This window comes from Penicillium pulvis, assembly GCF_028828015.1.
Source record: "Penicillium pulvis strain IBT 33274 chromosome Unknown contig_1_segment0_segment0, whole genome shotgun sequence".
NCBI lineage: Eukaryota > Fungi > Ascomycota > Eurotiomycetes > Eurotiales > Aspergillaceae > Penicillium > Penicillium pulvis.
This window is the reverse complement of record NW_026643074.1, coordinates 1,115,534-1,140,683: the sequence shown is the minus strand read 5'-3', so window position 1 is coordinate 1,140,683 and position 25,150 is coordinate 1,115,534. Positions and strand designations below refer to the sequence as shown.

Below are 25,150 nucleotides of genomic sequence, written 5' to 3'. Positions count from 1 at the left end.
TTCTCTGGATTACATAGAGACACCATGAGATTGACCAAGATATGATCCCCATCGAGAAAGTCCTAGTAACGAACACCGACGAAAAGTACGCGCGGAGCGCGGCCTGCCACCTGCCCCTGGGGTGCCGCTTTTTGAAAAGAATGGCGATCTAGTAGGGGAGCTAGCAGGGAGGGTTGGGCGACTTTGGGTTTGTCGTGTTTCGAACCGATTACTTATACGAACAACGCTGGGAGCAGTGGCTTAAAGAGTTCCAGCGCATAATAGACGCCTCGATGGAGAGTGCTTAGCGGACGAAAGAAAGTCGAAGATGAATGCTTCATGCCAGTTCCAAGATTTATGAGGACGAGAATATGGCTAGTATTAATCAACAGATCCTACAGGAAGGCCCTATCCCTATCGTTCGTGGCTCTGGCTTTTGACTAATGATCGAGATAGGGCATATTACGGGTACCAGGAGACTAAAGGCGTCCTCTCGTGACTTGACACTAGTACGTGCCCAGTTGTCGATTCAACTATCATAGACTCTATGATAGCCGACAAGCTGTGGCCACATGTGTCAGACCTTTTATTCGATCATGAGAGTCCGCTCGTAGATGGAGAATATCCAGTCAACTTTCGAGTTGCCGTGGAGTCTGTTATCACGGAACTTTACCCCGACTCTCATAGTGATGACACCATCGGAGCTTTGGCCTTCGGATAACAAGATATGGGAGTCAGCCGTCCAATAGATCGCTTTTTTAAAACACCCTCAAGTGCAGCTGAAAGATGTAGCATTAATTTTCGGTACATTAACCAATCTAACCAAGTGAACTGAACTGAATATCAAAGCCTTTTTTCTTTGATCGAAATAGAGGAGAAATATGAGGCATTTGAAGTGGGTTACATGAGCCCAATGGATCATCCATTCTACTTGAGATCTTCGCAATGCTTTGGTATAAATGGGCCCGAGGACACTGGTCGACAAGACATAGATTCATGGATGTTATTCCTGTGATGGCCGGGAACCTCCGTCTGTTATTTATCTGATTCTCTTTAATTCTATCTAGATGGATTATCTTCACTCTCCTCGCTCTCGCGTTCAATCTTACTTGTGGACCAATTCCCGTTTAAACCAAAATATCAAGCCTGAAACTCAAAACATGTAACCATGTGACTTGTTGCTGTGGGCTGCACTATTGCTTACATAACACCAACGCGCTCCAAACTAGGAAACCACTTAACGCGCTGGACGCGTTTCTACCGCGTCCCACTCAATTATCCTAATTAGATAATTTTGCTCTCCCTTCTTTCCACTCCTAATCCCGTCCGTCACCACCACTTACCCCCTCCTCCACACCGACACACTCCATACAATAATAATGTCTTCACCAACCAAACGGAGGGGTCGCTCCTCAAAACTAGCGACTTCATCACCAGCCCCTTCCCGTGAGCCTCCCAGCAGTCCAACTCAACAAGCCACCCCACGCGCCGCCGGACGCTTGGCAGCTGAGCGAAATGTCCCATCATCTTCTCCTATGCATTATCAATCTTCCCCGACCAGAAGCAACTATGGCGCAGAGACACCGGATGTTCGTATGGCGGAAGCAAGCTCGACTGTGGACGATGGCGAGCGCACCCCTCGTGCGGGTGCAGGAATTAGAGGTACGCCATTATACTGTTCTAACTTCTGTTTTTGTTTACCAGCGACAGAATAACTCACTGTATAACAGACTCATCTCCAATCAATTACGTTGCCAGCTCTAGTCCCACTCGCGGCTTCACTCGATCAGATATTCGCTCCGACATTCGGTCGGATGCTCACAGCATAAGCAGCGCGTTATTCGTCTCCCCAGGTGGCCCGAGCCGTCGTCGGACTGCCCCTCGCCGCAGTGACCTCCACTTCAGTGGCTTTGAAGCGTCTCCTTTCCGCAGAAACCGAATTCTCGTGGATGCCCAGGGTATGCCCTCGGGCTCCGATGCTCTTCGCTCCGATGCCACATTTTCGAACATCAACCCCGGTACATCCGAGGCGGAGGCCATGGCTGGAAACTCCTCGCGTGTGATTTGGGGTACCAACGTTTCGATTCAAGATTCCATGTCCGCTTTCAAGAACTTCCTGTATAACTTTGCCACAAAATACCGTCTGTGGGCCGATGGTGCTTCAGAGGACGAGACTCGGATCCTGGGAAGTGTCGCTGAGAAGCGTGAGTACATCACCACGCTGAATGATATGCGGCGACTCGGTGTGGCCACTCTCAATCTTGATGCCAGGAATCTCAAGGCCTATCCCCTGACACAAAAGCTGTGGCATCAGCTTCTTGCATACCCGCAAGAAATTATTCCCTTGATGGATCAGACTGTGAAAGATGTGATGGTTGACTTGGCCTTGAAAGAGATGGATGTTCTGCGTTCTGAAAGCCAGCGCGCAGGCCAGAACCGCCGTGGCCAGTCCGTTCTTACCTCCGATGCAGTGGCTCCCCAAGACGATGTGCCTGACCTTGTGGGCGAAGTCGAAGGAATGTCTTACAAAGTGCTTCCATTTGGCCTGGATGAGACCGTGAACATGAGAGATCTTGACCCAGCTGGTATGTTGAATCTAATAATCCTGCCAAATACATGTGTTAACACGTCTCTTAGATATGGACAAGCTGGTCAGCATCAAGGGATTGGTTATTCGAGCAACCCCAATCATCCCAGACATGAAAGAGGGTAAAATGACCCATTCTCTCGTGCTGGTTACTCTTGGCTAATTGATCATAGCTTTCTTCCGCTGCAATGTCTGCAACTATGGTCTCCAGGTTGACATTGACCGAGGCCGGATTCATGAACCTGCCGAATGCCCCCGATTGGAATGCAAGTCGAAAAACTCAATGCAGCTCCTCCACAACCGCTGTTCTTTCGCGGATAAGCAGGTCATCAAGCTTCAGGAAACTCCCGACAGTATTCCGGATGGCCAGACTCCTCATTCCGTTTCTCTCTGTGTGTACGATGAGCTCGTCGATGTTTGCAAGGCTGGTGACCGTGTTGAGGTGACTGGTATCTTCCGTTGCAACCCCATGCGTGTCAATCCACGCCAGCGCTCTCAGAAGGCCCTCTTCAAGACCTATATCGACGTTCTTCACGTCCAAAAAGTCGACCGCAAGAAGTTGGGTATTGACATGTCAACTGTCGAGCAAGAGATGTCCGAGCAGGCGGCCGAGGCGGATCAAGCCCGCAAGATCTCTGCCGAGGAGGAGGAGAAAATCAAGTTGACTGCCTCTCGCCCGGATGTCTACGAGCTCCTCGCTCGATCGGTCGCCCCTAGTCTCTACGAGATGGACGATATCAAGAAGGGTATCTTGCTGCAAATGTTTGGCGGCACAAACAAGACCTTCCAGAAGGGTGGTAACCCGCGGTACCGTGGAGATATCAACATTCTTCTCTGTGGTGACCCTTCGACTGCCAAGTCCCAACTCCTGCGTTACGTACACAAGATTGCCCCCCGTGGTGTCTACACCAGCGGTAAGGGTTCCTCGGCTGTCGGTCTTACAGCCTATGTGACTCGTGACCCCGAGACTCGTCAAATGGTGCTCGAATCTGGTGCTCTGGTTCTTTCCGATGGCGGTACTTGCTGCATTGACGAGTTCGACAAGATGAATGAAGCCACCCGATCCGTCCTCCACGAAGTGATGGAACAGCAGACTGTCTCCATTGCCAAGGCCGGTATCATCACCACCTTAAATGCACGTACATCCATTCTGGCATCCGCCAACCCTATTGGCAGTCGATACAACCCCAAGCTGCCTGTGCCTCAGAACATCGACCTACCTCCCACCCTGCTCTCTCGTTTCGATCTTGTCTACCTCGTCTTGGATCATGTGGATGAGACCGAGGATCGCCGGTTGGCGAAGCACTTGGTGAACATGTACCTGGAAGACAGCCCGGAGAATGCAAACTCTGAGGAGGTGCTGCCCATTGAATTCCTCACAGCTTACATCACCTATGCTAAAACCCAAATTCAACCCGCTCTGACCCCCGCCGCTGGTACCGCACTGGCTGACGCGTATGTCGCCATGCGCCAGTTAGGTGATGATATCCGGTCCTCTGAACGCCGTATCACCGCGACCACCCGTCAACTGGAGTCTATGATTCGTCTGTCAGAGGCGCATGCTCGCATGCGCTTGTCGCCTGAGGTGACTGTGGCCGATGTCGAAGAAGCCGTGCGCCTAATCCGTTCGGCCATCAAGCAGGCCGCTACTGATGCTCGGACTGGTCTGATTGATATGGGTCTGCTCACGGAAGGCACCAGCGCTAGCGAGCGTCGCCTGCGGGACGATCTGAAGAAGGCTGTACTGGCCCGTCTGGAGGACCGTGGAGGTGTTAATCACGCCCCCGTGCGTTGGACCGATCTGTATCGTGACATGACTGAAAACAGCGTGCAGCTTGAGCACCAGCAATTTTCTGATGCAGTGCGATCGCTCGAGGCTGAGGGCGCTGTGAACGTGTTAGGTGAGGGACCCCGGCGCAGTATTCGTCGGGCGGCCCTGGGGATGTAGAGAGAGATGACGATTTATTCCTACGAAGCGATGATTGACTGGGGTTGGCATATTGATACATATTTGACTTTTTAATATTGTCTTTTGATCCTAGGTGTTGGGAGTAAATTTCTTTTCTGTGAGGGGTGTATTTCTTATCTCATCTATGCGCTGCGACAGTCGCGTGAGAACCTTCCGTTTTCGACCAACTGACCCGCCTTACCTATGGCTGCATGTGCAGATACGCAAGGCGAAATAAATAAAATGTTTTCAAAGGCAGTACTATATTCCCAATCAAGGGTCTTTGCCCAATTTTCATTTTTGCCGTTTTGTTTATCCATGGAAAGTATTCCTCGTTCCGAGGTTTCGCCCCCACTCGGGATGCTTGTGGGCCATCGGCTTCGTAAGGTATACGGCCACTGCCGGCTTATAGTATCCCTAGGAGGTCCCACGCGGCTCGGTTAGGAAGGGCTCATGCACCTTCTTAATGGAGCATAATAAGCTTTAAGTATTTTCTTTTTTGAGTTTGGTTAGTGCGTACAGGATACAAGGATGATCTGCTCAGAGATGTCCGGCAACACCAAAAAAAGTAATATGTCGCGTGCCCCCAGTATCATGCTTGTAAATTAAATTGGTCGAATTCGTAGTTGCGCTAGTTACATATTGCCTAAATTCAGAGCAGAGAACCCGCATGACAGCTCCACTTGAACGGAGACATGTACACACCTTCCGTTGAATGCCCACAGTTAGTAGCCAATGAACACTGGTTCATTGGGTATACCTATTGCAGGGACTGGGCCAAGTAGGTATCACAAACCTCTTGATCTAGGTACCCTGGGAAATAAGGTGCTAGCGTTGCGAGCAAAAAAGCATGTCATCGTATAGGATGCTCAACGTGTAAATCGCGAGGCTCAATGTCGCGTAATGGTAATTGATATTGCCAAAGTTGAATTTAATTTTTTTTCACTAAGATTTTAGCGTCAAACAGATCAAAGAGCACGTGCGTCAGTGACTGGTCACAACGTCAGTGGGGAACTGGCTGACTCATCCGACGTGCATCAGCTCGAACCAATGGCACCGATGGATCTGCACAGCTTCAACGGTGCACGACTCCCAGTGGCTGCATGCTCGTCCAGAGTAATTGTTAGCCGATGCTCTTCGTACCACTTTTTACCTTCTTGGGGCGCAAGGGAAACTAAACAAGTTCGGCGTGTTCCGACCTACATACATCTGGACTCACATTTGCCCCGAGCGGGTCCATACTAAGCTAGACCGTTCTCGGGGGCGATAAAGTCCATCGCCTTCCCTTCGCAGTCTCGCTCTTTCCCTTCCTACAAACGTTCTTCACTGTGCTTCCCAGTGGTCTTTTTCATCATGAGGTACGTACCATTCAATTCCAATGGCTGCCAATGGCTGCCAATGGCTGGATAGGCTATCTCTCTTCTTCCTTATCCCTTGCCTACGCAGATCTTTCTCAGAAATGCTTCCCCGCATACTGACCCAGCCTCCAGGTTCGGCGAGCACCTTCAATCGTCGATGATTAGGGAATATCATCCCTTCTACATCGCATACGACCAACTTAAGGAAGCTCTCAAGACCGACTATGTCACCCAGCCCACCCCAGATACTGCTAAGCCACCTCGCCGGGAATGGACCGAGGACGATGAGAAGAATTTCGTGACGCTGCTGGAGAGCGAGCTGGAGAAGGTCTACCTCTTCCAAAAGCGCAAGAGCGAGGAAATTGTCGAGCGAATTAAGGTTTCTGAGTTCGAGGTCGCCGATGTTGTTGAGCGGCTTGATAACTCGGGCAATCGCCGCCCGAGCGTCATTCGCCCGCCCCGACCGCCGCCCACTGACGATGACTTTTTGTTGCTGGAGCAGATCCTCAGTGATATCATCGCTGATGTTCATGACCTGGCCAAGTTCACCCAGCTTAATTACACCGGTTTCCAAAAGATCATTAAAAAGCATGACGTAGGTGAACCTTCCCAGCAGGTCATGGTTTTTGATACTAATTTACCATGTCGAATAGAAAGAAACCAAATGGTATTTGCGACCAGTCTTTGCGGCACGCTTGAATGCCAAACCGTTCTTCAAGGACAACTATGATGCGTTTGTTGTGAAACTGTCCAAGCTTTATGATTTGGTCCGTACCAAGGGTAACCCCGTTAAGGGTGACTCGTCAGCCGGTGGCACCCAACAGAACTTCGTGCGACAGACCACCAAGTACTGGGTGCACCGTGACAATATCACGGAGCTGAAGCTGGTCGTTCTGAAGCACTTGCCGGTCTTGGTCTTTAACGCTTCCAAGGAGTTCGAGGAGAAGGACACCGCTATCTCTTCCATCTACTATGACAACACTGATACCTGGGAGCTGTACCAAGGGCGACTAAAGAAGACCGAAGGAGCGGAGGCTATTCGTCTGCGTTGGTACGGAGGTATGGAAAGCGACCAGATCTTTGTGGAGCGGAAGACCCATCGCGAGGATTGGACTGGTGAGAAGTCCGTCAAGGCGAGATTTTCACTTAAGGAGAAGAATGTCAATGCGTTCTTGGACGGACGAATGACAGTCGAAGAGGTCTTTGACAAGATGCGTAAAGAAGGCAAGAAGAGTCAAGAAGAGATCGACGATCTCGAGCAGTTGGCCCGGGAAATTCAGTACCGCGTTATCACTCGCCGCCTAGTCCCTGTCACACGTACCTTCTACCACCGTACAGCCTTCCAGCTGCCTGGTGATGCTCGTGTGCGTATCTCTCTGGACACTGAGCTCACTATGATTCGTGAGGATAACCTGGACGGCCGGCCTCGAGCTGGCAGCAACTGGCGCCGCATGGATATTGGAGTGGACTTCCCCTTCTCTCAGCTGCCCCCAGAGGATATTGACCGTTTCCCCTATGCCGTACTGGAGGTGAAGCTGCAGACTCAGGCTGGCCAGGAGCCGCCTCAATGGATTCGGGATTTGACCGCCAGTCATCTGGTAGAGGCTGTCCCCAAGTTCTCTAAATTTATTCACGGCACCGCCACCCTTTTCCCCACCCGCATCAATCTTCTGCCCTTCTGGTACCCCCAGATGGACGTCGACATCCGCAAGCCTGCCAACCAGCGCTACGGTATCCAACGACCCCTAGCCAGCACATCCATGTCCGCGAATGACGAGGATTCGGATGATGACTCACCTGACACTCCTGACGCCCCAGTTAACGGGTTCTCCCGGTCAGGCGACGACCGCCTTCTGTTTGTCGAGACTAACGGCAACGAGTTGGACATTGAGGAGCGTATTGCTGCGCAGCCGCTGGCCGGAGAGGAGGATTACCCACTCTACGATTCTGATGATGAAGCATATGATGAAAATGAGCTCGAAGAGGCCCGTCGCATCGGAGGTGCCTATTATGCCGAGCAATTAGTCATACATTATCTTCGCAAGACGGGGCAATATGCATGGGCAGGATTAATGGCCGTCATCCCGCGTCCACGACCAACCTCGATGCCTCCGCAAGAGCAGCGTGGTATTGCAGTCCTGCAGGGTACCCGCCGGACCATGCAGCGGTTCCAGGCACCACCTGGCAAACGTAAGTTTCTCGAATATTTTGTCCTTTCTATACCATATCGTACTAACGTTTTCCAGGCATTTTTGTCCCTGTTCGTGTTGAGCCGAAAGTCTACTTTGCCGCTGAGCGCACTTTCCTGTCTTGGCTCGAGTTTTCGATCATTCTCGGTGGTATCGCTGCCACTCTGTTGAACTTTGGCTTCGACTATATCACCCTTGCCTCGTCCTGGGCCTTCACCATCCTGGCAGCTGTCGCCTTGGTCTACAGTCTCGTTCTTTACTTGTGGCGTGTGGACAAGATTCGCAAGCGCCGCGATGTCAAGCGCGTGTACTACGAGCGTTGGGGCCCGACTATTCTCAGTCTTGGTCTTGTTGCTATCGTTATGACTAACTTCGGATTCCGCCTTCGCGCCGGCGGCTTCTTGGCTGGAGATGGTGAAAAGCCCCGTCACGGGGAGCTGTAAGCTGACATGCATATACACTGGCGTTTTTCTTTTGTTCGATAGCCCGAGGCGTTAGAAAGGTTTGTATGTACTGCAAAATACCAATGGAAATATTACGACTACATTAACGTCCAGTATAAAAGATGAGGCAGAGTACGTTCTATATCACGGGAAAGAGTACGTACACGCGTACGTTCCAAATAACAATAAGGGTAACAACATGGGGTCCATAAAGGCTCTAGCGTGAATTTGACCTTAAGATGTAATGAGGTCTTCCACAGCATATTCACCGGTCGACGCGCTCCGACTCCATCTCTCATACCCCAGATCCACTTCTCGCTCCACGCCACTATGGTGCTCTTCGTTCTGTGCCGAGATTGTCGTGGCGTTCTACTTGTGCAGTTAACCTGCCCCGAATACCCCATACACCCAATGTACCCTGAATGGTACGTTTTGAGGTGCCCAAATTGCGGGGCTCGAATTATGATCATCTCGTGTTGTCCGGCTCAAATCGTGCACTACTATCGCTTCCGTCGCAACGCTCCTCGCCCTGCTTCTCAAATTCGCATAACCTGGTATGTGGATTCGTACCAGCGGGACCCTCGAGAGTTATTCGACTGGTATCGCCCGCCACGAGACCGATACCGTTGAAGAGTTCGTCAGGTTCATCACTGACTTTGAGCTCGAGAGCTCGCCCCGCCTTTAACGAGGTTATCGGCATCGTCTCGGGCACCCCACCCCCGAGAGCTCGTTGAACGTGTTGGGAGCATGCCTTGCTCCAAGAAGGCTAAGAGCTTGCAGCCCATGCCGGCTGAGGATGGGCAGGTAGAAGACACTACGGTTCCGGTCGACCTCAACGACCTCCCGCATAATGCCACTCTGGGTAACTTGCAACTCAGCAGCTTTCCCTTTACTTTTGGACCTGGCTCTTCCCACCAGGATTGGCTTTCATGTCTTCAACCGAGCTGATCAAAGCGCCGCTCCTCCTTTCGCCTCTCGCTCACACCCACCCCATCCACCACCCCGAAGTGAGCTCCTGGAACTTCTGTCCCAGTGCCCCCCTCTCCCACCGATTCTTCCTTTGAACCCAACATGGCCGGCAACTCCACCTCTGAGGTGCCCTCTGGTCCGCACTTAGAGAAATCCGAGGGTGACTTGCCTGATTGGGCCGACACCATGCTTGAGAAGTACGTCTCACTCTTACCACTCTGCAACCTCACTATTCCCAGCAAGCACGAAGATACAAGATGCGTAAGAATGTAAGCAAAACTGACCTCCTCTTCACAGGATTGAGCGTCTCACCGTGGAGTCCCGCAATCTCCGTGACATGTACCGCGAGAGCCAGCAGGAGGTCATCCTCCTGCGATTCAAGCTCTGTCTTGTCACGGAGATTGACCGAATGCGGGACTTTGAAAAGGCCCTTGCCCGCGTCGCCCCTGGTTACTATACCAGGTGAGTTGCATTTGAGCTCCTGATTCCTTATTCATTTGCTTCGGAGTGAGGTGAATTTAGCTGACATTGTCTTCTTTAGTGAGGAGTTTGACAGTGCCGACCTGAAGATGTTTGCTGAATATCTGTTGGCCAAGCAGCACGCTGACGATAAGAAGCGTGCCGACGAAAATAATGAGAAGGAGGCTTAAGTGGCTTTTGTTCCCTGGCTCCTGGCTGTGGGTGAGCACAGTACTCGAGCAGGAACGTGGATCTACTGTTTGTGTTTGTTTCTTTGCGGTTTCTCGCGGTTCTGTTGTTGCTTTTTTTTTTTTTTGTCTCATACACCACTTGCCCGTTTATGGACACTTAAAGTCCCATACACCAGTAAGCGGTGTCTTATCACGGGCTATTTCTTTCTTTTCCCGGATGAGTTGCGTTGTTGCGTTAATTGAAATGTTTGTTTTCTTTCATTTACCTAGCGCGTTATCTGTTTGTTTGTTTTGCTTTCATTTGGGATTTACTAACAAGCAGCTAATTAAGGCACGTACTATGCTTTCCAACGGGTTTCAAGGTGAGTACTACTCCTCTTTGCACGTTAAGATATGTTGTGTGTGTTGTTGCGGGAGGCGGAGGTAAGTGCGTAGCCCTAACCTTAGATTGTTAACCATACACTTAGTACAACAAGCCGTGTCAAATGATGCAGAGCATAGATCTGTGCAGCTTAATGAGTAGCTCTAGATAAAGTAGCTATTAATGAACAACATTCGGCTAATTCAGCCTAAAGAATCAACTACAGCATAGCTAGTAGGTTAGTTAAAGATGGCCAGCATGTGTGCCTGAAATACCGGGTGTCGTACGCATAAGACCTTAGTAAAATAAACTCCGAATAGCTTCATACCGCAGTCCCATAAGCATCATGTTTATCTCAAATAGAAAGGCATTCACATTAAAGACAATAGAATAACATTAAATCCCTTTCCATATTGCATTGCTGTGGTTAAAAAACCTCGTATCCATGAATACGTCATGGATTGTCTGGGGCAAATCAAGTTGCCTTCCCAATTCCCAAAAGCAGACTCGAAGCTTCGCGACCAACAAACCCGAGCTGAGAGGCAAGATTGATGATGTAACTAGTGATATAGAGTTGAAGCTCACATGCACACCTACCTTAAATAGTTAATAGTAACAACCTACCCTTGCTTATTACTTTGTATCAGCATTTCCTATGCAATCATCACAATGAACGTTACACGTCTATATGCTCGCACTGGCGCAGCAGTGCAAATACTACCAACACAGACTTCCCGTTCTCTCCTAAATAGCCGCCTCAACCTCCGAAGCTACGCCACCAGCGCGCCACCCGCTCCAGGACATCATCCCCACAACAACAGAGTGTAAGATATTGGAAATGGATACGGAGAACTTGGCTGACAGTTTTATGTAGGTATCTAATTATAGCTGCCGTCGGTCTTCCAGTTGTATTTTGGATGTCAGCGCGACGTCCGAACCCGAGACCAATCGGTACCTTTGAAGAACGGCACGGACTCAACCCGGAATACAAACAGGCGAAGGATGCGAATAAGAACCTGGGGAGGGATCCTGATTATTGCGAGGTTCGTTCTTGAGGAATGTAGGTCGTGCAGGGCTGATGGTTGGTAGCATCGGGCATGGGGAGCGCCTAAGGATCCGTCCTAGTATGTTCCCTGGTAATTTCCTTGAGTAATTAAAGGCTCATCTAATATGGTTACGATACGATGAATTTGTTCTACTGAGCTGGATGATGTCGGCCGGATGAGAGAGATCGAGACTGTGTAGCTTAAGGGTGGCTATGTTTGATCAACGTCTTCGATGTTTAAGAATGGAAAAATGGTGCTTCTGTTGCAAAATTGCATGGAGGAGAAGAAGAATTTCGGCTGTTTCGTGAGATTTTTTTTTTTTGTCAGGTCCAGAGTGTTAGCTGCCAATGATCAGCAAAGAGTCAGACAGACAAGTCTTCGCTGGAGCTTTGTAGGTATCACAGAGAAAAGAAATGGATAACATTCTTCAGTGCTTTGATGATAACTAATGATTGGTTGAATCCTCATCTCATATCCTTAACATAGATCCAGATGTGGTCATCTGTCCTGGCAACTTAGCACGATAACAAGAAACAAATACTAAACCAGAGCCTCAGAACACTGAAACACCATGAACACCACGCAGAAGATGGCAACAAGCCCTTAAAGGATATGATGGCTACTCTTGCAAGTAGATAAGATCTGAAATCAATGGTGTTGTCCCCCAATACCCTCGCTGTCGGGGCCGAAGTGCTCGTTGATGGCGTTCATCAAAATACCCGGGTCCCTGTACCGGAGCGAACCGAACACGCATGGGCAATCCCGTACTTGCTGGGAGATGTTGGCATAAATGACCGCGCACGCGACGTCATTCATTCTCATGAGATCTGGGTACAGATCGTCAGTTGACACCAGCATGGTAAGATCACCTTCCACGACTTCCCAGACCTGGTGCATGCGAAGGTTGGTCTCCATCGCGAACAGCCAGGATGTGTAATCCTTCTCGCCAACGAGAGGGCGGATTTTCATGTCAACAAGATGCTTGCTTTTGGTGGTGTCAAGAAATTCGAGGACGAACTTGCGGGTTCGGTCACGCGACTTGGCTTTCCACTCTGCAGAATACATGTTGTACTCGTCGTCTTCATCGTCATCTTCTTCTTCGTCGTCGTCGTCATCGTCTTCATCATTGTCTTCATAATCGTCATCCTCTTCGTCACTATCAATTTCGGAATCAGACTTGGCGGTTGGTGGTGCAGCGGGCAGAGCGGTGCCTCCATTTGTTTGCTGGGAAGAAGGTGCTTCGGAGCTCGGCTCGGTCATCTCCTCTGTGATGATCTTGGACTCATGAGCTTCCAGAGTTTTGGTACTGGATGATGAGCTGATGAAAGTTGAGGGGTCAGTGAGTCAAGAAAGACCAGTAATGGAGCCCATGCCCGTGACTGACCTCTCGTTCTTAGAAGGAGGGGCCTTCTGAACACACCCTTTAAGGGACTCGGGTGACTTGGCTTTCTGACCCGGTCCACGAGACTTCTTCTTGTTTTTGGGAGTCATTGTAGCGATATTCAAAACAATGATACTGGGAACAAGATGGAGGACGGAAAGGAAGAGAGAGAAGAAGAAGAAGAAGAAGAAGAAGAAGAAGAAGAAGAAGAAGAAGAAGAAGAAGAGATGAGGGGGGGAAGAGGATGAGTGATGAAGAGTGATGGGAAGTGAGGGAACGAACTTGGAACAAACACACAAAGAATACAAACACACAAAGAATACAAACACAAGATAGAATGCAATTGAGACAATCCTGGAAGATCAACATATGGCAAGACAGTTCCATGAAAGACTGTCTCTCCATTGTGGACTGTAATGGTCTATGAATTCTCCGTACCAACGAGTAGTACCAGAAAGCCTCAGAAGACCGGCTGCTACTTTGCATTACGAGATAATACTGACCATAGAATGAATGTGTAATGTGATAAGATAGTCAGAATCACTAAGTGACCCGGTTTTTATATAATTGCCTGATTTACGTAATGCAGTTCAATACTCGAAATCATCATCAACGCCTCGTTTGCCCGCAGTCTCCTTGGCCACAGCCTCCTGTTTCCGGTACATCTCTGCCACGGCACGGGTTGTTGTTGCTTGCTCAGGCTTTTTGTCATCACGGGACTTGATGAAACGAGGGAACCGCAACGAGACACCCTTACCACCGCCAGTCGTACCCTCAAACTCATCTGCAGCTGCTTGATACCGAGGGCTGAGTGTTAAATCGGCAGTCTTGACTTCCCATACCAGACGAGGCTCAAACCACACATCTGGTTGATCCTTGGGCACGGTTGAGTGGGAATAGAAGGGCTTGGGTCGATCGATGACCATTGGCTTTAACTCCTTGTGGAATTCCTCCAACACTGCTTCCGAAAAGCCAGTGCCGATGTTACAGATTGTCTCATATGTGTCGTTATTCGGGTTGTAGGCGGCCAGAAGGAAAGCACCGTACACGGAAGTACGTTTTCCACGACCGTAGTAAGCACCAAGCACGACGAGATCAAGTGAATCACCCACACCAGCTAGATAGTCTTTCTTGACCTGTTCACGAGATTAGATTGAATGATCAGAGATGGATCATTGGGAACATACCTTAAGCCAATTCCGACTACGTTTGCTAGGCTCGTATCCACTCTCATCAGTATCCAGCATCTTGACCATCAGTCCCTCACAGGATGACTTGACACTCTCCTCCAGCAAATCTTGAATCTCATCAAGAACATTGGTATCGCCATACTGGGCAAACTGGAACTCGCCTTCAACTGGCTGGAAGCACTGGTGCATCAACTCCCTGCGCTCCCGAAGAGACTTCTTTACGCAAGGCTGTCGAATTGTTAGAGCTGCAGAGGGAATGTGGGGTAGATGAATGACTTACATCTCCGTTGAAAAATAGAAGATCAAAAGCAAAAACGCATACTTTGACCTTTACGTCCTCTGCCTTAACGTCCTTTCGCTTCCGAGTCATTAACTGCTGGAACGGAAGCACCTTTTTGTTGACAGTATCCCAAGCAACAGTCTCACAGTCCAGAACAAAGCTTGTCACATCGTTTTTGACCCAAGTATCTAGCTTACCCAGCACGTCCGGATACTTCTTTGACAGATCTTCGGAGTTTCTGGAGAAAATTGCAGAAAGACCCTTGTCATCCCTCTGTAACGTAGCAGTAGACGCAGGGAATTGCTCAATCGCGCTTGGAGCCACAAAATGTATCTGAGCTCGTTCTCCATCGTACTTATACTCGCAAGTAAATTCCTTTCCTTCAAAGCGGTCAAGAACTTCGGTGATTGATTTGGTTGGTTTGGCAAGCATCGGCTTGAGAGGCACACCCGGTTGCAGCTTGCAAACCTTGGAGAGGTTGAATAGGCCGTGTTCAAGCATAGCGGGAATAATGACTTCATAGGAGGGAAGCTCGCTGTACACGGTTTTCAGGACTTGTTCTCCCTCGGCCATTTTTTCTGGAGTTGCCTTCTTGCCCTCCAATGCGGCCTCATGAGAGACGATTGCCTGAGCTAAGGACACGAGCACAGTTCTCTCAGCTAGACCCAGTCGCAGCTTACCCTCCAGGAAGCGGACGATGAACTTGGCCTCACTGGGGCCACCCTTGTTGTGGGTGATGTCCACTCCTTTATTGCCCTTGCCTGCGGTGGCGGCGTCTGCTGCAGATAAAAGCTTTTTGATGCCCGAGATCTTCTTGTCCTGGGATCCGTGCCCACTGACCTTTGCAATACCAAGCAAGCCTTCATGGACTCCCCGCACGGTAAGGGCCTTGGGCTTAAACATTGTCGGTTGGTTGGATCGACTTTTAGCAGCCACGAGTCCCAGGTCACCGATCTCATGCTGATCAGTCTTAATGACGGCCAGACTGCGGCCAGTACACTCACCAATGGCCTTCATGATCAAAGACTCTCCAATGCCCAATTCAATTCCAGCGTAGTCCGCAGCCAGCTTGTTGATCATTAATTGGACGGTTGGGAGTAGATCCCCCGGAGTGAGCCGTAAAACCTGCTGGAGGAATTGAGAGCAATAGGCCATGATGATCAGGCGTTTCGTGGTCATCTCAACCAGAGAGAAAGTTGTACAAAGTGCTGCATATGGCACTGGATCTCCGGCTTTCCAGTCCGGGTATGGATCATTGCCTGTCGACTTGAGAGTTGCCTGCACCTTCGCCATCGTCTCCTTCTTCACTTCGGGCTTAACTTCCTCGTCGCTTTCTGACAGCTCCTCATCTTTGTCTGATTGACTGTTTTCCTCGGCAAGCTCTTCTTCCGATGCTTTCTTCAGGATTGGCTTGGGGGACGCAGGCTTCGTGGGCTTGGCTGCTGGTGACTTGGATTGTTTCGCAGGTGATGACTTCTTTGGGCTTTTCTTGGGACTTTGCTTGGGGGGTGGAGTTTTTTCCTTGGTGGCCTTGCGCCGGCGTTTTGAAACAGGTTGGACGTCCGAATTATCACTCTCATTCCCTTCGTCGACCTTTTCCCGCTTCAAGCTCTTGGCAGATTCGGGTTCAATTGTCTTGTCGGAGGCAGTTGTGGGTTCATCTTCAATCTTCATGTCCATGTCATCTTTTTTCTCAGTAACGGCAGGCTCCGTAGAGCCCTCTACAGCATCGCTCTCTTTTTGTTGTCTCTTTCCGCCGAATGCTAGTGTCGTTTGTTTCTTTGGGGCCTGATTTCCATTCGCGGATGAGCCGAAAAACCGCCTAAAAAAACCAACACATCAGTAACCAGAAGCCTAAAGCACGCAAATGATGCGCCAATTTAGGCCGACGCACCCGATGGTTGATTGGGAATCGCGCACATACCCCAGCGTAGCCTGTTTATTACTCTTGTCATCCGCCATGATGATGCGTGGACTTGGAGACAAAGACGATGAAGTGAATATGTGACGATAAGAACCGAGCAGTGGGCTGCTTTGAGATTGGCGAGATGCTTGATAAAGCTGTGTGGTGGATTTATAAGATCTGTAAGAACGTGCTGGTTCGATGCGGAGATGGAATCGGAAGCACGAGAGCGATTTGGGCGCCAATGCGAATTGTAGAGGGCGCATAGGCGAGTTGATTCACAATAGTGATCTCAAAAGTGAACCGAGGTCTGCTTAAATACAGTAATCAGACAGGGAGCACGACCAGGCAGCATAAGCCTTTGAATCTTGGATTTCAGGCAACATCGACCTTGCCAATGTTCTCCACGCGACGTGACGCGACAGTCACGTGGTAGCTATCTTACTTTATCGGGAATTATTGCTCACGCCGCCCTCGTAGACTGGCAGAATGATAAAGGCGGCAACTTATCCCACGCTGATCAATCCAATCAATCACAATCCAGCATGGCTTCATCTCTGCTTGACTGATTCTCGGTCTGATCATATATGTAAAGGCCCTGTGGTATATCTGAAACCCAGGGTATTGCCCACCACAATGGAAAACCAGCGGCAGGAATCATTCAAGCGGGTATGTACTGCCCACTGCATCGCGGAAAACATACTAACAAATCTAACAGCTACGTACACCATGTGTGGAGCTAAGCTCCGTCGGTCTGGGTTTTCGAGGTAATCATAACTCAGCTGCAGATGTGACTCGAGCTCTTGAACCAGTTCACTATGTCTTGGAGGAGCTTGCAGGAAAGAATGCGTTGGATGAGAAGCTTGCTGAATATGCCTTCTTCCCTCTCTCACATATCTTCAATGAAACGCAGCGACTACCGACGCGGTGTCTCGAGTTAGCAGTGAAATGCTTACAAATATTGGTTGCCGATGGGTGGCGTCGAAAATTATCGCCAGCATTGGGCAAGCAATTGATCATATTGCTGACATTGATCGTGGGCGGATCCCCAAGCAAAATCGATGGGAAAGAACCTCTTAAGAACCAAGCAACAGAAGAGCTCTCAACAGCGGGTTTCAATTGTCTCCGGGTGATTTTCGACGTGCTGGAGGGCCCAGTTGCAGAACAGACCATTTTCCATGAGATCGGCACCGCAACGGTAGTCGATCAAACGGTCTATCTCTTATTAGAAGGAATTGTGGATGAGAGATCCGATGATCTCTGTGTTGCATCTGCAAAGGCATTACAGGCCCTTTATGCCAGAATCTCAGACCATGTGGTACTGGCGAGCATCATGCCAAGAACAGTCTCTGCGCTAGCCAAAGTGGTGAAACCCACAACACAGACTCGACGGTCATACAAGTTGCTGGAGATATGTTTACACACCTTGAACCATCTTCTGCAAGCGGTGCTTAATGATCGTGTGACTGCTCAGACAGAGAAGATAAAGCCCGCCCAACTCGAAACCGATACAGTGGCGTTGGACAAGTCTTGGCTGAAAGCTACAACCACGCAAATCAAATTAGCGTTAGTCAACGTGATCCAGGTCCGGCGCCATCAGCGACCAGAAGTACAAACTGCAATGTTGAAGCTCTGCGTCATGGTGATAGAAGACTGCCAGGTCACTCTGAAAGACGCCGTTCCTTTGATGGTTGACACGATCGTGGTTCTAGCTGACAAAGAAGAAGAGTTACCGAATGAGGCCTATAAGACACTCCTTCATCTAACTACCACATATCCAGTCGTGATAGATTCTCTCAAGGAATCACTTCATAGTTGGCTCATGTCCTTTCCTCGAATCATGCAAAGCAATGACGAGACAGCTAAACAATGGGGAATACGGCAGATCTCGACTGCCTTCCAGGTCTTATCCCAGGTTCAGTCTGGGTCTGACATACTGACAAATAGCCTGGCATCTGGCCTATGTGACAGTGTCAGTGCCGTCGTCAAAACCAGCATAAACGGGCCACAAATACTGGCCTCTACTACCCCAGAGAGCCTGAACCTGGATGTCATTGGCATCGGGTCTCAATCGCTAGAATTTCCTCCGGTACTATTAGAGCACCAAAGTCAGCAACAAACCTTGAAGGACCTGCGGTCTATGATCACAAGGCTCAACCTGTCTGAATCTGGAAATGCGATCACGCGTTTGATTGTCAATCGACTGCAGGCTACATCAGATGAGACCGTCGTTGGTCCCTTCTGGTTAGCTTTGACGTCTCTTCGCTCACAGTCCCAATCTATGGCTGTCTTTGATGACTTCCTTGCGGATGACCAACTAGACCAGCCCCGGTCTCTGTCCAAGCGTGCGACAATGATAGAGGAGCTGTATTGTACATCATTGATCATTTTGACTGAACTACCAGCGGATGGTTCTGGTGACTGGAGAACACTGGCTCTTGCTTTGGAAGCAGTTGCTCTACAAGCCCAGCAACTTGGTGAGGCATTCCGACCCGAGCTCATGGATGCTTTGTATCCCACACTACAATTGCTAGCATCCAACAACCCGGTTCTCCAACATCATTCCATGACATGTTTGAATATATTGACCAAAGCCTGCAATTACCCGGACACCAGTACAATGATTATCGAAAATGTGGACTATCTGGTCAACTCAGTTGCTTTGAAGCTCAACACCTTTGATGTGTCGCCATATCCACCGCAAGTTCTTTTCATGATGGTAAAACTCTGTGGCCCAAGACTCATCCCTTACTTGGATGATGTGATCGACTCCATATTTGGCATTGTGGACCTATACCATGGCTACCCAAAGCTGGTCGAGATGTTGTTCAAGTCTTTAGCGGCTATTGTTGAAGAAGGAGCAAGAAAACCATCGCTACTGACAATCGACGATGGCCGAGAGACTGGCCCTCACGACCACCGCAAGAGTCAATACCAGCACCTCTCAATTTCCACGATTGCCGAAAATATTTTGAAGAGGAAAGCTAAGAGCGCGATGCATGACGAAGAAGAAATGGATGCGGAAGGGAATATCCCGCATCCCAAGAAGCCCTGGTCAGAAACCTACGACAAGCCACCTCCAGAACCCGAAACCATCGAGGAATTACTGAACCAAGCTGAATCCGATGAGCCACTTCCACCACCCAAAGAGCCAGAGGATAGCGAGAAGCCACTGAGCAAGACTCATTCCCTTCTTTTGCACATCGTCAAATCAACCCCATCCCACCTTTCTTCGCCATCGCCCTATCTCCGACGCTCTCTTCTCACAATCCTCATCGACGTGCTCCCAGCCTTATCCCAAAATGAAAACAGCTTCCTCCCTCTAATCAACGATCTTTGGCCCTCAGTAGCCTCAAGAATCATCTTCCCTTCGTCACTGGGCTCCGAATCCTCTTCAAACAGCCTAATCACCCAATCCACCTCCGGCTCAACAAAAACCCCCAGTCAACCCGATATTCAGACCTTCCAAGAAGAAACCTTCGTCATCACAGCAGCCTGCCAAGCTATCGAAGCCATGTGCAAGGGCGCAGGCGACTTCATGGCCTCTCGCATCGAACCCGAGTTTTCTCGATGGGAACGCGTATATCAACGCGTCTGGACAAAAGTCCGACAAGACGCCGAAGCAGCGAATGAACGCCGTGCCCGCCAGGAACGTCTGGAGAAACAGAAACAAGAACGTTCAGGTGCTCCAATGCTCATACAAGCTGTTGATACCGAGACTTCAAACGCTGAATTCAACTTAGCGCCCACTGCCTCTCTCGCACTGTCACCTCTCACATCCGGATCCAAAGCCTTTACACCACATCACACACTCTGGCGAGCATTGATTTCACTATTCCTAACCGTCCTAACTCGCGTCCGTCTACCACTCGAAGTGGGAGATCGGATATGCGAGATACTGGGTGCGTGGATTGCGTTATTTGTTGGTCCCGCATACTATTTTCATTCTAGGAATTTGGACTCGGGTGCTAGGTTGGATGATGCGCAAAGGAGTATGCTTTCATCAGTTGATGATGCTATCCAAGCGATGGAGACTTGGAATGCGGATTTGACTTGGTTCATTTTTGAGCAGCAGCGGAATCAACTGCATAGTCCTTCTACTGGACCTGTGTCTGAAGTTAAGGATGATATGGCCCTGGAGCTTGATGGAGTGGTACTCCGGTTCGCAGAGGTTGCATTTTAAATGAGATTTAGATCCATGTGTTTGTAAATACACTGCTTTCATAGCGCATTATAGACATGATCTACAAATACTGCAATAAATTCCTTGTACTACGTAATTAAAAATCTGGATCATGTGGAGATTTCAAAGGAGTGGCGATTGGTGAGCTAAACTAAAAGACTAACTATTCAAACTGACTGAACTCACTGCAATGTGTGAGAATCAGGAAGACATTGAGCCACTGTAAAGACAGCTTGCAAATAGAAACATAAGCCAGATAAGCGATGAAAAATGGCGTAAAGCCAAACATCTATTCGCTGTCTTCGTCGCTCTCATCCTCGCTCTCCGCAGTCTCAAGCCACTCCAGGAAGGGCTGGGCAGACTTGCGAATCTTCTTGCTGATCGACATGTCAACGTATTTCTTACTAGCCTTAGCGCCCCAGGCCTTGAGGGTTTCCTCAGACACAAGGTCGTGCTGGTAGTAGGCAAGAAGGATGGCAGGGATCTGAGGAATCAGGTCAGGGTGGTCCTGTCCGACGAAGCGCTCAGTACCGCCAAGGAAGGCCTTCTCGTGGCGGTCGGAAGTGATCATCTTCTTAAGCAATGGGGCACGGGCCTCGATTTGCTTGGTAATCTTCTCGTCGAAAATGCTCTGAGCGAGAACGGCGAGAGTCTTGTGCTTAGTCTCGATACCGAAGTCCTTGGCCTTCTTGTAAATGTCAACATCGGAGACCTTGGTGACACTGCCAACCTCCTCGGCAGTTTCGATGATCCATTGACCCAGCTGCTCGTAGGACGAAGGACCATCGGCCTCATCAGCGTCGGCATCCTCGATGACGACAGCGCGCTTAAGGTCATCAGGGAGATCCTTGGCGCGAGCCTTGACAGCCTCCTCGGAAACGTCAACAGCCCAGTCGTCGTCCTTGATATCCTCCTCCAATTGGAGGTTCTTGGCCTGGCGGACGAGCTCATCGTCGCTGCCAGCCTCAAGAGCCTCATCACCGTTTTCCTCTTCGCCATTTTCGGAGCCGTTGCTGTCAGCGGGGCTGACATCCTCGCCGTTGTTTTGTCTCTCCTTCTTGGCCTCACGGCGGGCCTTCTTGTCCTTCTTTTCCTTCTTGCCCGGCTTGGGTTGGTTGCGAACAATGAAGGTGCTCAGCTTCAGGCGGGGGTCAGCAGTGCAACGCTGGCCACAGGCCTTGCAGTCCAGAGTGATGGTCTCATCCTTGATGATGACATCGGTCTCGGGGTTCTTGCACTTCTTGCAGAGCACGAACTTGGTAATAAATCCATCCAGGTAGTCCTGGAGCTTGTTCGCGTCGTGGGCACCGTTGATGATCCAACGGTCGTCAGTGGGCTTGGCATTGGCCTGGGCACCGAGTTCAAAACCGAAGTATTTGATGACGTAGGCAGGGGGACGGCTGAGGGATTGGGCGACAGAGTTCAGGTTGACAATAACGGTCTTGATACCGTTACCCTTGCCCTCAATCTTGGACTGCAGCTTCTCCATCTTGTAGCGATAGAAGGGATCGGAGATATCCCGGCGAATGTTGACGGTAGCCATGTTGGCGGTATTGATTTAAACTTGGATCACGAGGATACGATTGGCTTGCGGAAAAGGTAGCGGGAGGAAATCTTGAACGAAATCTTGTCGACGGAACAAGACATGCGTGTCGGAGGTGTTTTAACAAATATGTTGATTTTTCTGATTTTGAGGGGTTACTCTGTTTGACTAAACAGTGTGATTTCTCACGCGTAGGTCAACGAGGGAGTCAAGTGAACCGAAGGGATTCAGCCACAAGAGCGAAGGTGTATACTGCAAGGTTTCGACGCGCGAAACGTTTGCAGCTTGAGCGGCAGGTGATAATCGAAATTTTGCACGGAGGACGAATACATAGACAAGTTCGCAGTCGAAATCCTTGCTGGGTGTCTCTTAGGGGCGAGAACGACCGAGGTTGTTCTGGGAATCCGAGTCAGAGGCCGGAGACCCTGGGATAGCTTGCTGAAGAAAGTGATGATGGCGATACCGAAGTAAACGCGGGTTGATTTCAAGTGGACGCGTAAACTGTATTCACAGTTGACGCAGGGAAACAGAGGCTTCGCGAGATGTCGAGGCCTTAAAAGATGTGTGGGTTAAAAACAGAATTGAGGGCGAAAACGAAAAAGAGAAAGCGTTTTCAAGCGGGTCTGCTTAGCTCATCCCGCACGTGGTCTCGGGGGGCGTTGTCAAAGGCCGTAGACGCGCTTATATGCACGCACTCCGCACTTGGAGTATACCTGCATGCCAGCGATTAGCTGCCACGTAGATCATTTATATGGTTTGATGCCTCCCAGAATATCGAAAATGGTAAGGCAGGCTTTCATTGCGAGCGTGAGAAGGATTCAAGAGGCTTTGTGCTGCAGCGTGGTGGGAGTTGAAAAAGAGACAAACAGTGCGTGTAGCTTGTAAGTTGATGCGTCGCCTTAGCACCATCGGATTTAGCGGCCGAGTCGGACTTCACTAGAACAATACAGTAACCCCATACTAAACAAATACAAAAACAAGAAAGAAAAGGAAGCAAATCGAACCAAGATAAACAAGACTCTTGATAGATCCGATTCGTCTTTTGCTTTTTTGCGTATAACTAAGCTACGTAGTTCATACAAAGTAAACCTTGAAAATCTGGCTGCAGAATGAGGTCAACCCCTCCGAGCCCCACCAAATCTCCCCCAACGGCAACTTGTTCGTGATCGCCAATTCCCGGGTCCTATTTTTCGCCAATTGTGCGTGGAAGCCTCGGATACCTGCACATTACCGCTAAGGATCCACTCCTTTGATTGTGTGTTTAGGTCACAATGCCCGTAGACCTATCGCTGTACCTGGTGACGGACTCGACCCCGGCAATCCTGAAGGGGCGAGACCTGTGCACGGTTGTGGAAGATGCCCTAAAAGGAGGTAAGACAAAGATACTCCGATGGATAGTCCGAGTCTAACCAGGATGTCTTGCAGGGGTCACGGTCGTGCAATACCGGGACAAAAAGAGCGATACCGGAGATTTGATTAGCACAGCTAAAAAGCTGCATCAAGTCACCCAGCGCTATGGTGTCCCACTACTGATCAATGATCGAGTGGATGTTGCCCTTGCTGTGGGAGTCGAGGGTGTTCATTTGGGTCAGGATGATATGAGTAAGTCCGCTCACCTGATGCCGGTTTCCCGCGGAGACTAATATCAACTAGCTTTTGAATTGGCGAAGAAGCTTCTTCCCAAAGATGCTATTATTGGAATTAGTACCTCGTCTATAGAAGAGGCTCGCAAGGCTGTCGCCGATGGCGCCGATTACATTGGTATTGGGACAATGTTTGCCACTCCAACGTATGTTTTTTATGGCCCCATCCAGCGTAAGCGGAAAATGGACTAACCAAAACACCGATCCAGAAAAACCAACACCAAGTCTGTTATTGGAACAGCAGGGACTCAGGCTATTCTGGATGCCATTAGTGAATCTTCTATTGGTACGGTCTCTATTGGAGGTATCAACCACGCCAATGTCCAACGGGTACTCTACCAGTCCAAGTCCCCGAACAAGGGCCTGGACGGAGTAGCTATTGTGAGCGCTATTGTGGCCGCCGACGACCCCAAGGCTTCGGCCGAGGAGTTCGCCAAGCTTATCAAGTCAACTCCTGTATTTGCATTGGATTCTAAGGTTGCCGGGGCCAGCAAGCCCGAGACCCTGGTAGCTGAGGTGCCGCAGATCGTGCGCAGATTGGTCGAGGCGCACCCATTGGTCCACAACATGATTAACTTTGTAGTGTCTAACTTTGTTGCGAATGTTGCATTGTCCATGTAAGTCTTTGCTGCTATATGTTGAGCCATTCATACTAACCACCCTCCAAGTGGCGCATCGCCTATCATGTCTCCATACGGCGATGAAGCCAAGGATCTTTGCAAGTTCAACGGCGCTCTTCTCATTAACATGGGTACATTGACCAGTGAGAGTATCCCAAACTACGAAAAAGCTATCAAGGCGTACAACACACGGGGTAACCCTGTGGTCCTAGACCCCGTGGGTGCTGCTGCAACAGAGATTCGCCGAAATGCGGTCTCTCGACTCATGTCGGGTGGATACTTTGACCTGATCAAGGGTAATGAGGGCGAGATTCGCCAGGTCTGGGGTAGTAATGCAGTGCAGCAGCGGGGTGTTGATAGTGGACCCAGCACCCTCACTGACTCGCAAAAGGCTGCTCTTGCCCGAGACCTTGCCCGACGAGAAAGAAATATTGTGCTGATGACTGGAGCCGTTGACTACCTGAGTGACGGAGAGCGTGTTTTCGCCGTTGAAAATGGCCACCCATACTTGGGACAAGTGACCGGAGTATGTCTCAACCCTTTCAAGGCCCTTGATACGATTGATGCTAACACATCAATTTACTAGACTGGATGTGCCCTTGGTAGCATCTCAGGCTGTTTCCTGGCCTCCCCCTACTCCGACAAACTGCTTGCTGTGCTATCTGGCCTTCTGATGTACGAGATTGCAGCTGAAAATGCTGCAGCCAAAGATTATGTTCGCGGTCCTGGCAGTTTTGTACCAGCCTTCCTAGATGAGCTATACGCCATCCGCACGGCGGCAGCCAAGGGCGACGATAGCTGGATCGCTGGCCGAGCAAAGGTGCACGAGGTGAAAATCTAAATCTAAAATCCATGGTAATGAGACGAGACAAGAATA

The 25,150-nt window shown here is 49.8% G+C and overlaps 10 protein-coding genes across 10 annotated transcripts; 7 read left to right on the top strand and 3 right to left on the bottom strand.

The window, feature by feature from the left end:
- Positions 1 to 1,358: 1,358 nt before the first annotated feature.
- N7503_003379 (MCM DNA helicase complex subunit MCM4) lies at positions 1,359 to 4,514 on the top strand (the record flags this gene model as incomplete). Its single annotated transcript, XM_057062926.1, has 4 exons — positions 1,359 to 1,641; positions 1,710 to 2,564; positions 2,617 to 2,688; positions 2,740 to 4,514. The coding sequence occupies 4 exons, from the start codon at positions 1,359 to 1,361 to the stop codon at positions 4,512 to 4,514; spliced, it is 2,985 nt and encodes a 994-aa protein (XP_056923841.1).
- Positions 4,515 to 5,828: 1,314 nt separating this feature from the next.
- On the top strand, positions 5,829 to 8,504 carry vtc4 (putative vacuolar transporter chaperone (Vtc4); the record flags this gene model as incomplete). The annotated part of the gene is made up of 4 exons (XM_057062925.1): positions 5,829 to 5,872; positions 6,005 to 6,467; positions 6,526 to 8,062; positions 8,119 to 8,504. The coding sequence occupies exons 1-4, from the start codon at positions 5,868 to 5,870 to the stop codon at positions 8,502 to 8,504; spliced, it is 2,391 nt and encodes a 796-aa protein (XP_056923840.1). The 5' UTR covers positions 5,829 to 5,867.
- A 462-nt stretch (positions 8,505 to 8,966) lies between these two features.
- N7503_003377 (uncharacterized protein) lies at positions 8,967 to 9,189 on the top strand (the record flags this gene model as incomplete). The annotated part of the gene is given in 2 exon segments (XM_057062924.1): positions 8,967 to 9,058; positions 9,078 to 9,189. The coding sequence occupies 2 exon segments, from the start codon at positions 8,967 to 8,969 to the stop codon at positions 9,187 to 9,189; spliced, it is 204 nt and encodes a 67-aa protein (XP_056923839.1).
- Positions 9,190 to 9,287: 98 nt separating this feature from the next.
- Positions 9,288 to 10,123, top strand: N7503_003376 (uncharacterized protein; the record flags this gene model as incomplete). Its single annotated transcript, XM_057062923.1, has 4 exons — positions 9,288 to 9,366; positions 9,538 to 9,670; positions 9,771 to 9,935; positions 10,015 to 10,123. 4 exons carry the CDS (start codon positions 9,288 to 9,290, stop codon positions 10,121 to 10,123), a joined length of 486 nt encoding a protein of 161 aa, XP_056923838.1.
- A 1,030-nt stretch (positions 10,124 to 11,153) lies between these two features.
- N7503_003375 (uncharacterized protein) lies at positions 11,154 to 11,445 on the top strand (the record flags this gene model as incomplete). Its single annotated transcript, XM_057062922.1, has 2 exons — positions 11,154 to 11,308; positions 11,373 to 11,445. The coding sequence occupies 2 exons, from the start codon at positions 11,154 to 11,156 to the stop codon at positions 11,443 to 11,445; spliced, it is 228 nt and encodes a 75-aa protein (XP_056923837.1).
- A 733-nt stretch (positions 11,446 to 12,178) lies between these two features.
- N7503_003374 (uncharacterized protein) lies at positions 12,179 to 13,021 on the bottom strand (the record flags this gene model as incomplete). The annotated part of the gene is made up of 2 exons (XM_057062921.1): positions 12,179 to 12,848; positions 12,915 to 13,021. The coding sequence occupies 2 exons, from the start codon at positions 13,019 to 13,021 to the stop codon at positions 12,179 to 12,181; spliced, it is 777 nt and encodes a 258-aa protein (XP_056923836.1).
- A 480-nt stretch (positions 13,022 to 13,501) lies between these two features.
- Positions 13,502 to 16,343, bottom strand: N7503_003373 (DNA ligase (ATP) CDC9; the record flags this gene model as incomplete). The annotated part of the gene is made up of 4 exons (XM_057062920.1): positions 13,502 to 14,047; positions 14,099 to 14,329; positions 14,382 to 16,203; positions 16,276 to 16,343. The coding sequence occupies 4 exons, from the start codon at positions 16,341 to 16,343 to the stop codon at positions 13,502 to 13,504; spliced, it is 2,667 nt and encodes an 888-aa protein (XP_056923835.1).
- A 577-nt stretch (positions 16,344 to 16,920) lies between these two features.
- Positions 16,921 to 20,467, top strand: N7503_003372 (uncharacterized protein; the record flags this gene model as incomplete). Its single annotated transcript, XM_057062919.1, has 2 exons — positions 16,921 to 16,953; positions 17,003 to 20,467. The coding sequence occupies 2 exons, from the start codon at positions 16,921 to 16,923 to the stop codon at positions 20,465 to 20,467; spliced, it is 3,498 nt and encodes a 1,165-aa protein (XP_056923834.1).
- Positions 20,468 to 20,756: 289 nt separating this feature from the next.
- On the bottom strand, positions 20,757 to 22,010 carry N7503_003371 (translation initiation factor eIF5; the record flags this gene model as incomplete). Its single annotated transcript, XM_057062918.1, has 1 exon — positions 20,757 to 22,010. One exon carries the CDS (start codon positions 22,008 to 22,010, stop codon positions 20,757 to 20,759), a length of 1,254 nt encoding a protein of 417 aa, XP_056923833.1.
- Positions 22,011 to 23,281: 1,271 nt separating this feature from the next.
- Positions 23,282 to 25,114, top strand: N7503_003370 (bifunctional hydroxyethylthiazole kinase/thiamine-phosphate diphosphorylase; the record flags this gene model as incomplete). The annotated part of the gene is made up of 6 exons (XM_057062917.1): positions 23,282 to 23,381; positions 23,436 to 23,612; positions 23,664 to 23,799; positions 23,863 to 24,270; positions 24,322 to 24,799; positions 24,860 to 25,114. 6 exons carry the CDS (start codon positions 23,282 to 23,284, stop codon positions 25,112 to 25,114), a joined length of 1,554 nt encoding a protein of 517 aa, XP_056923832.1.
- Positions 25,115 to 25,150: the final 36 nt, after the last annotated feature.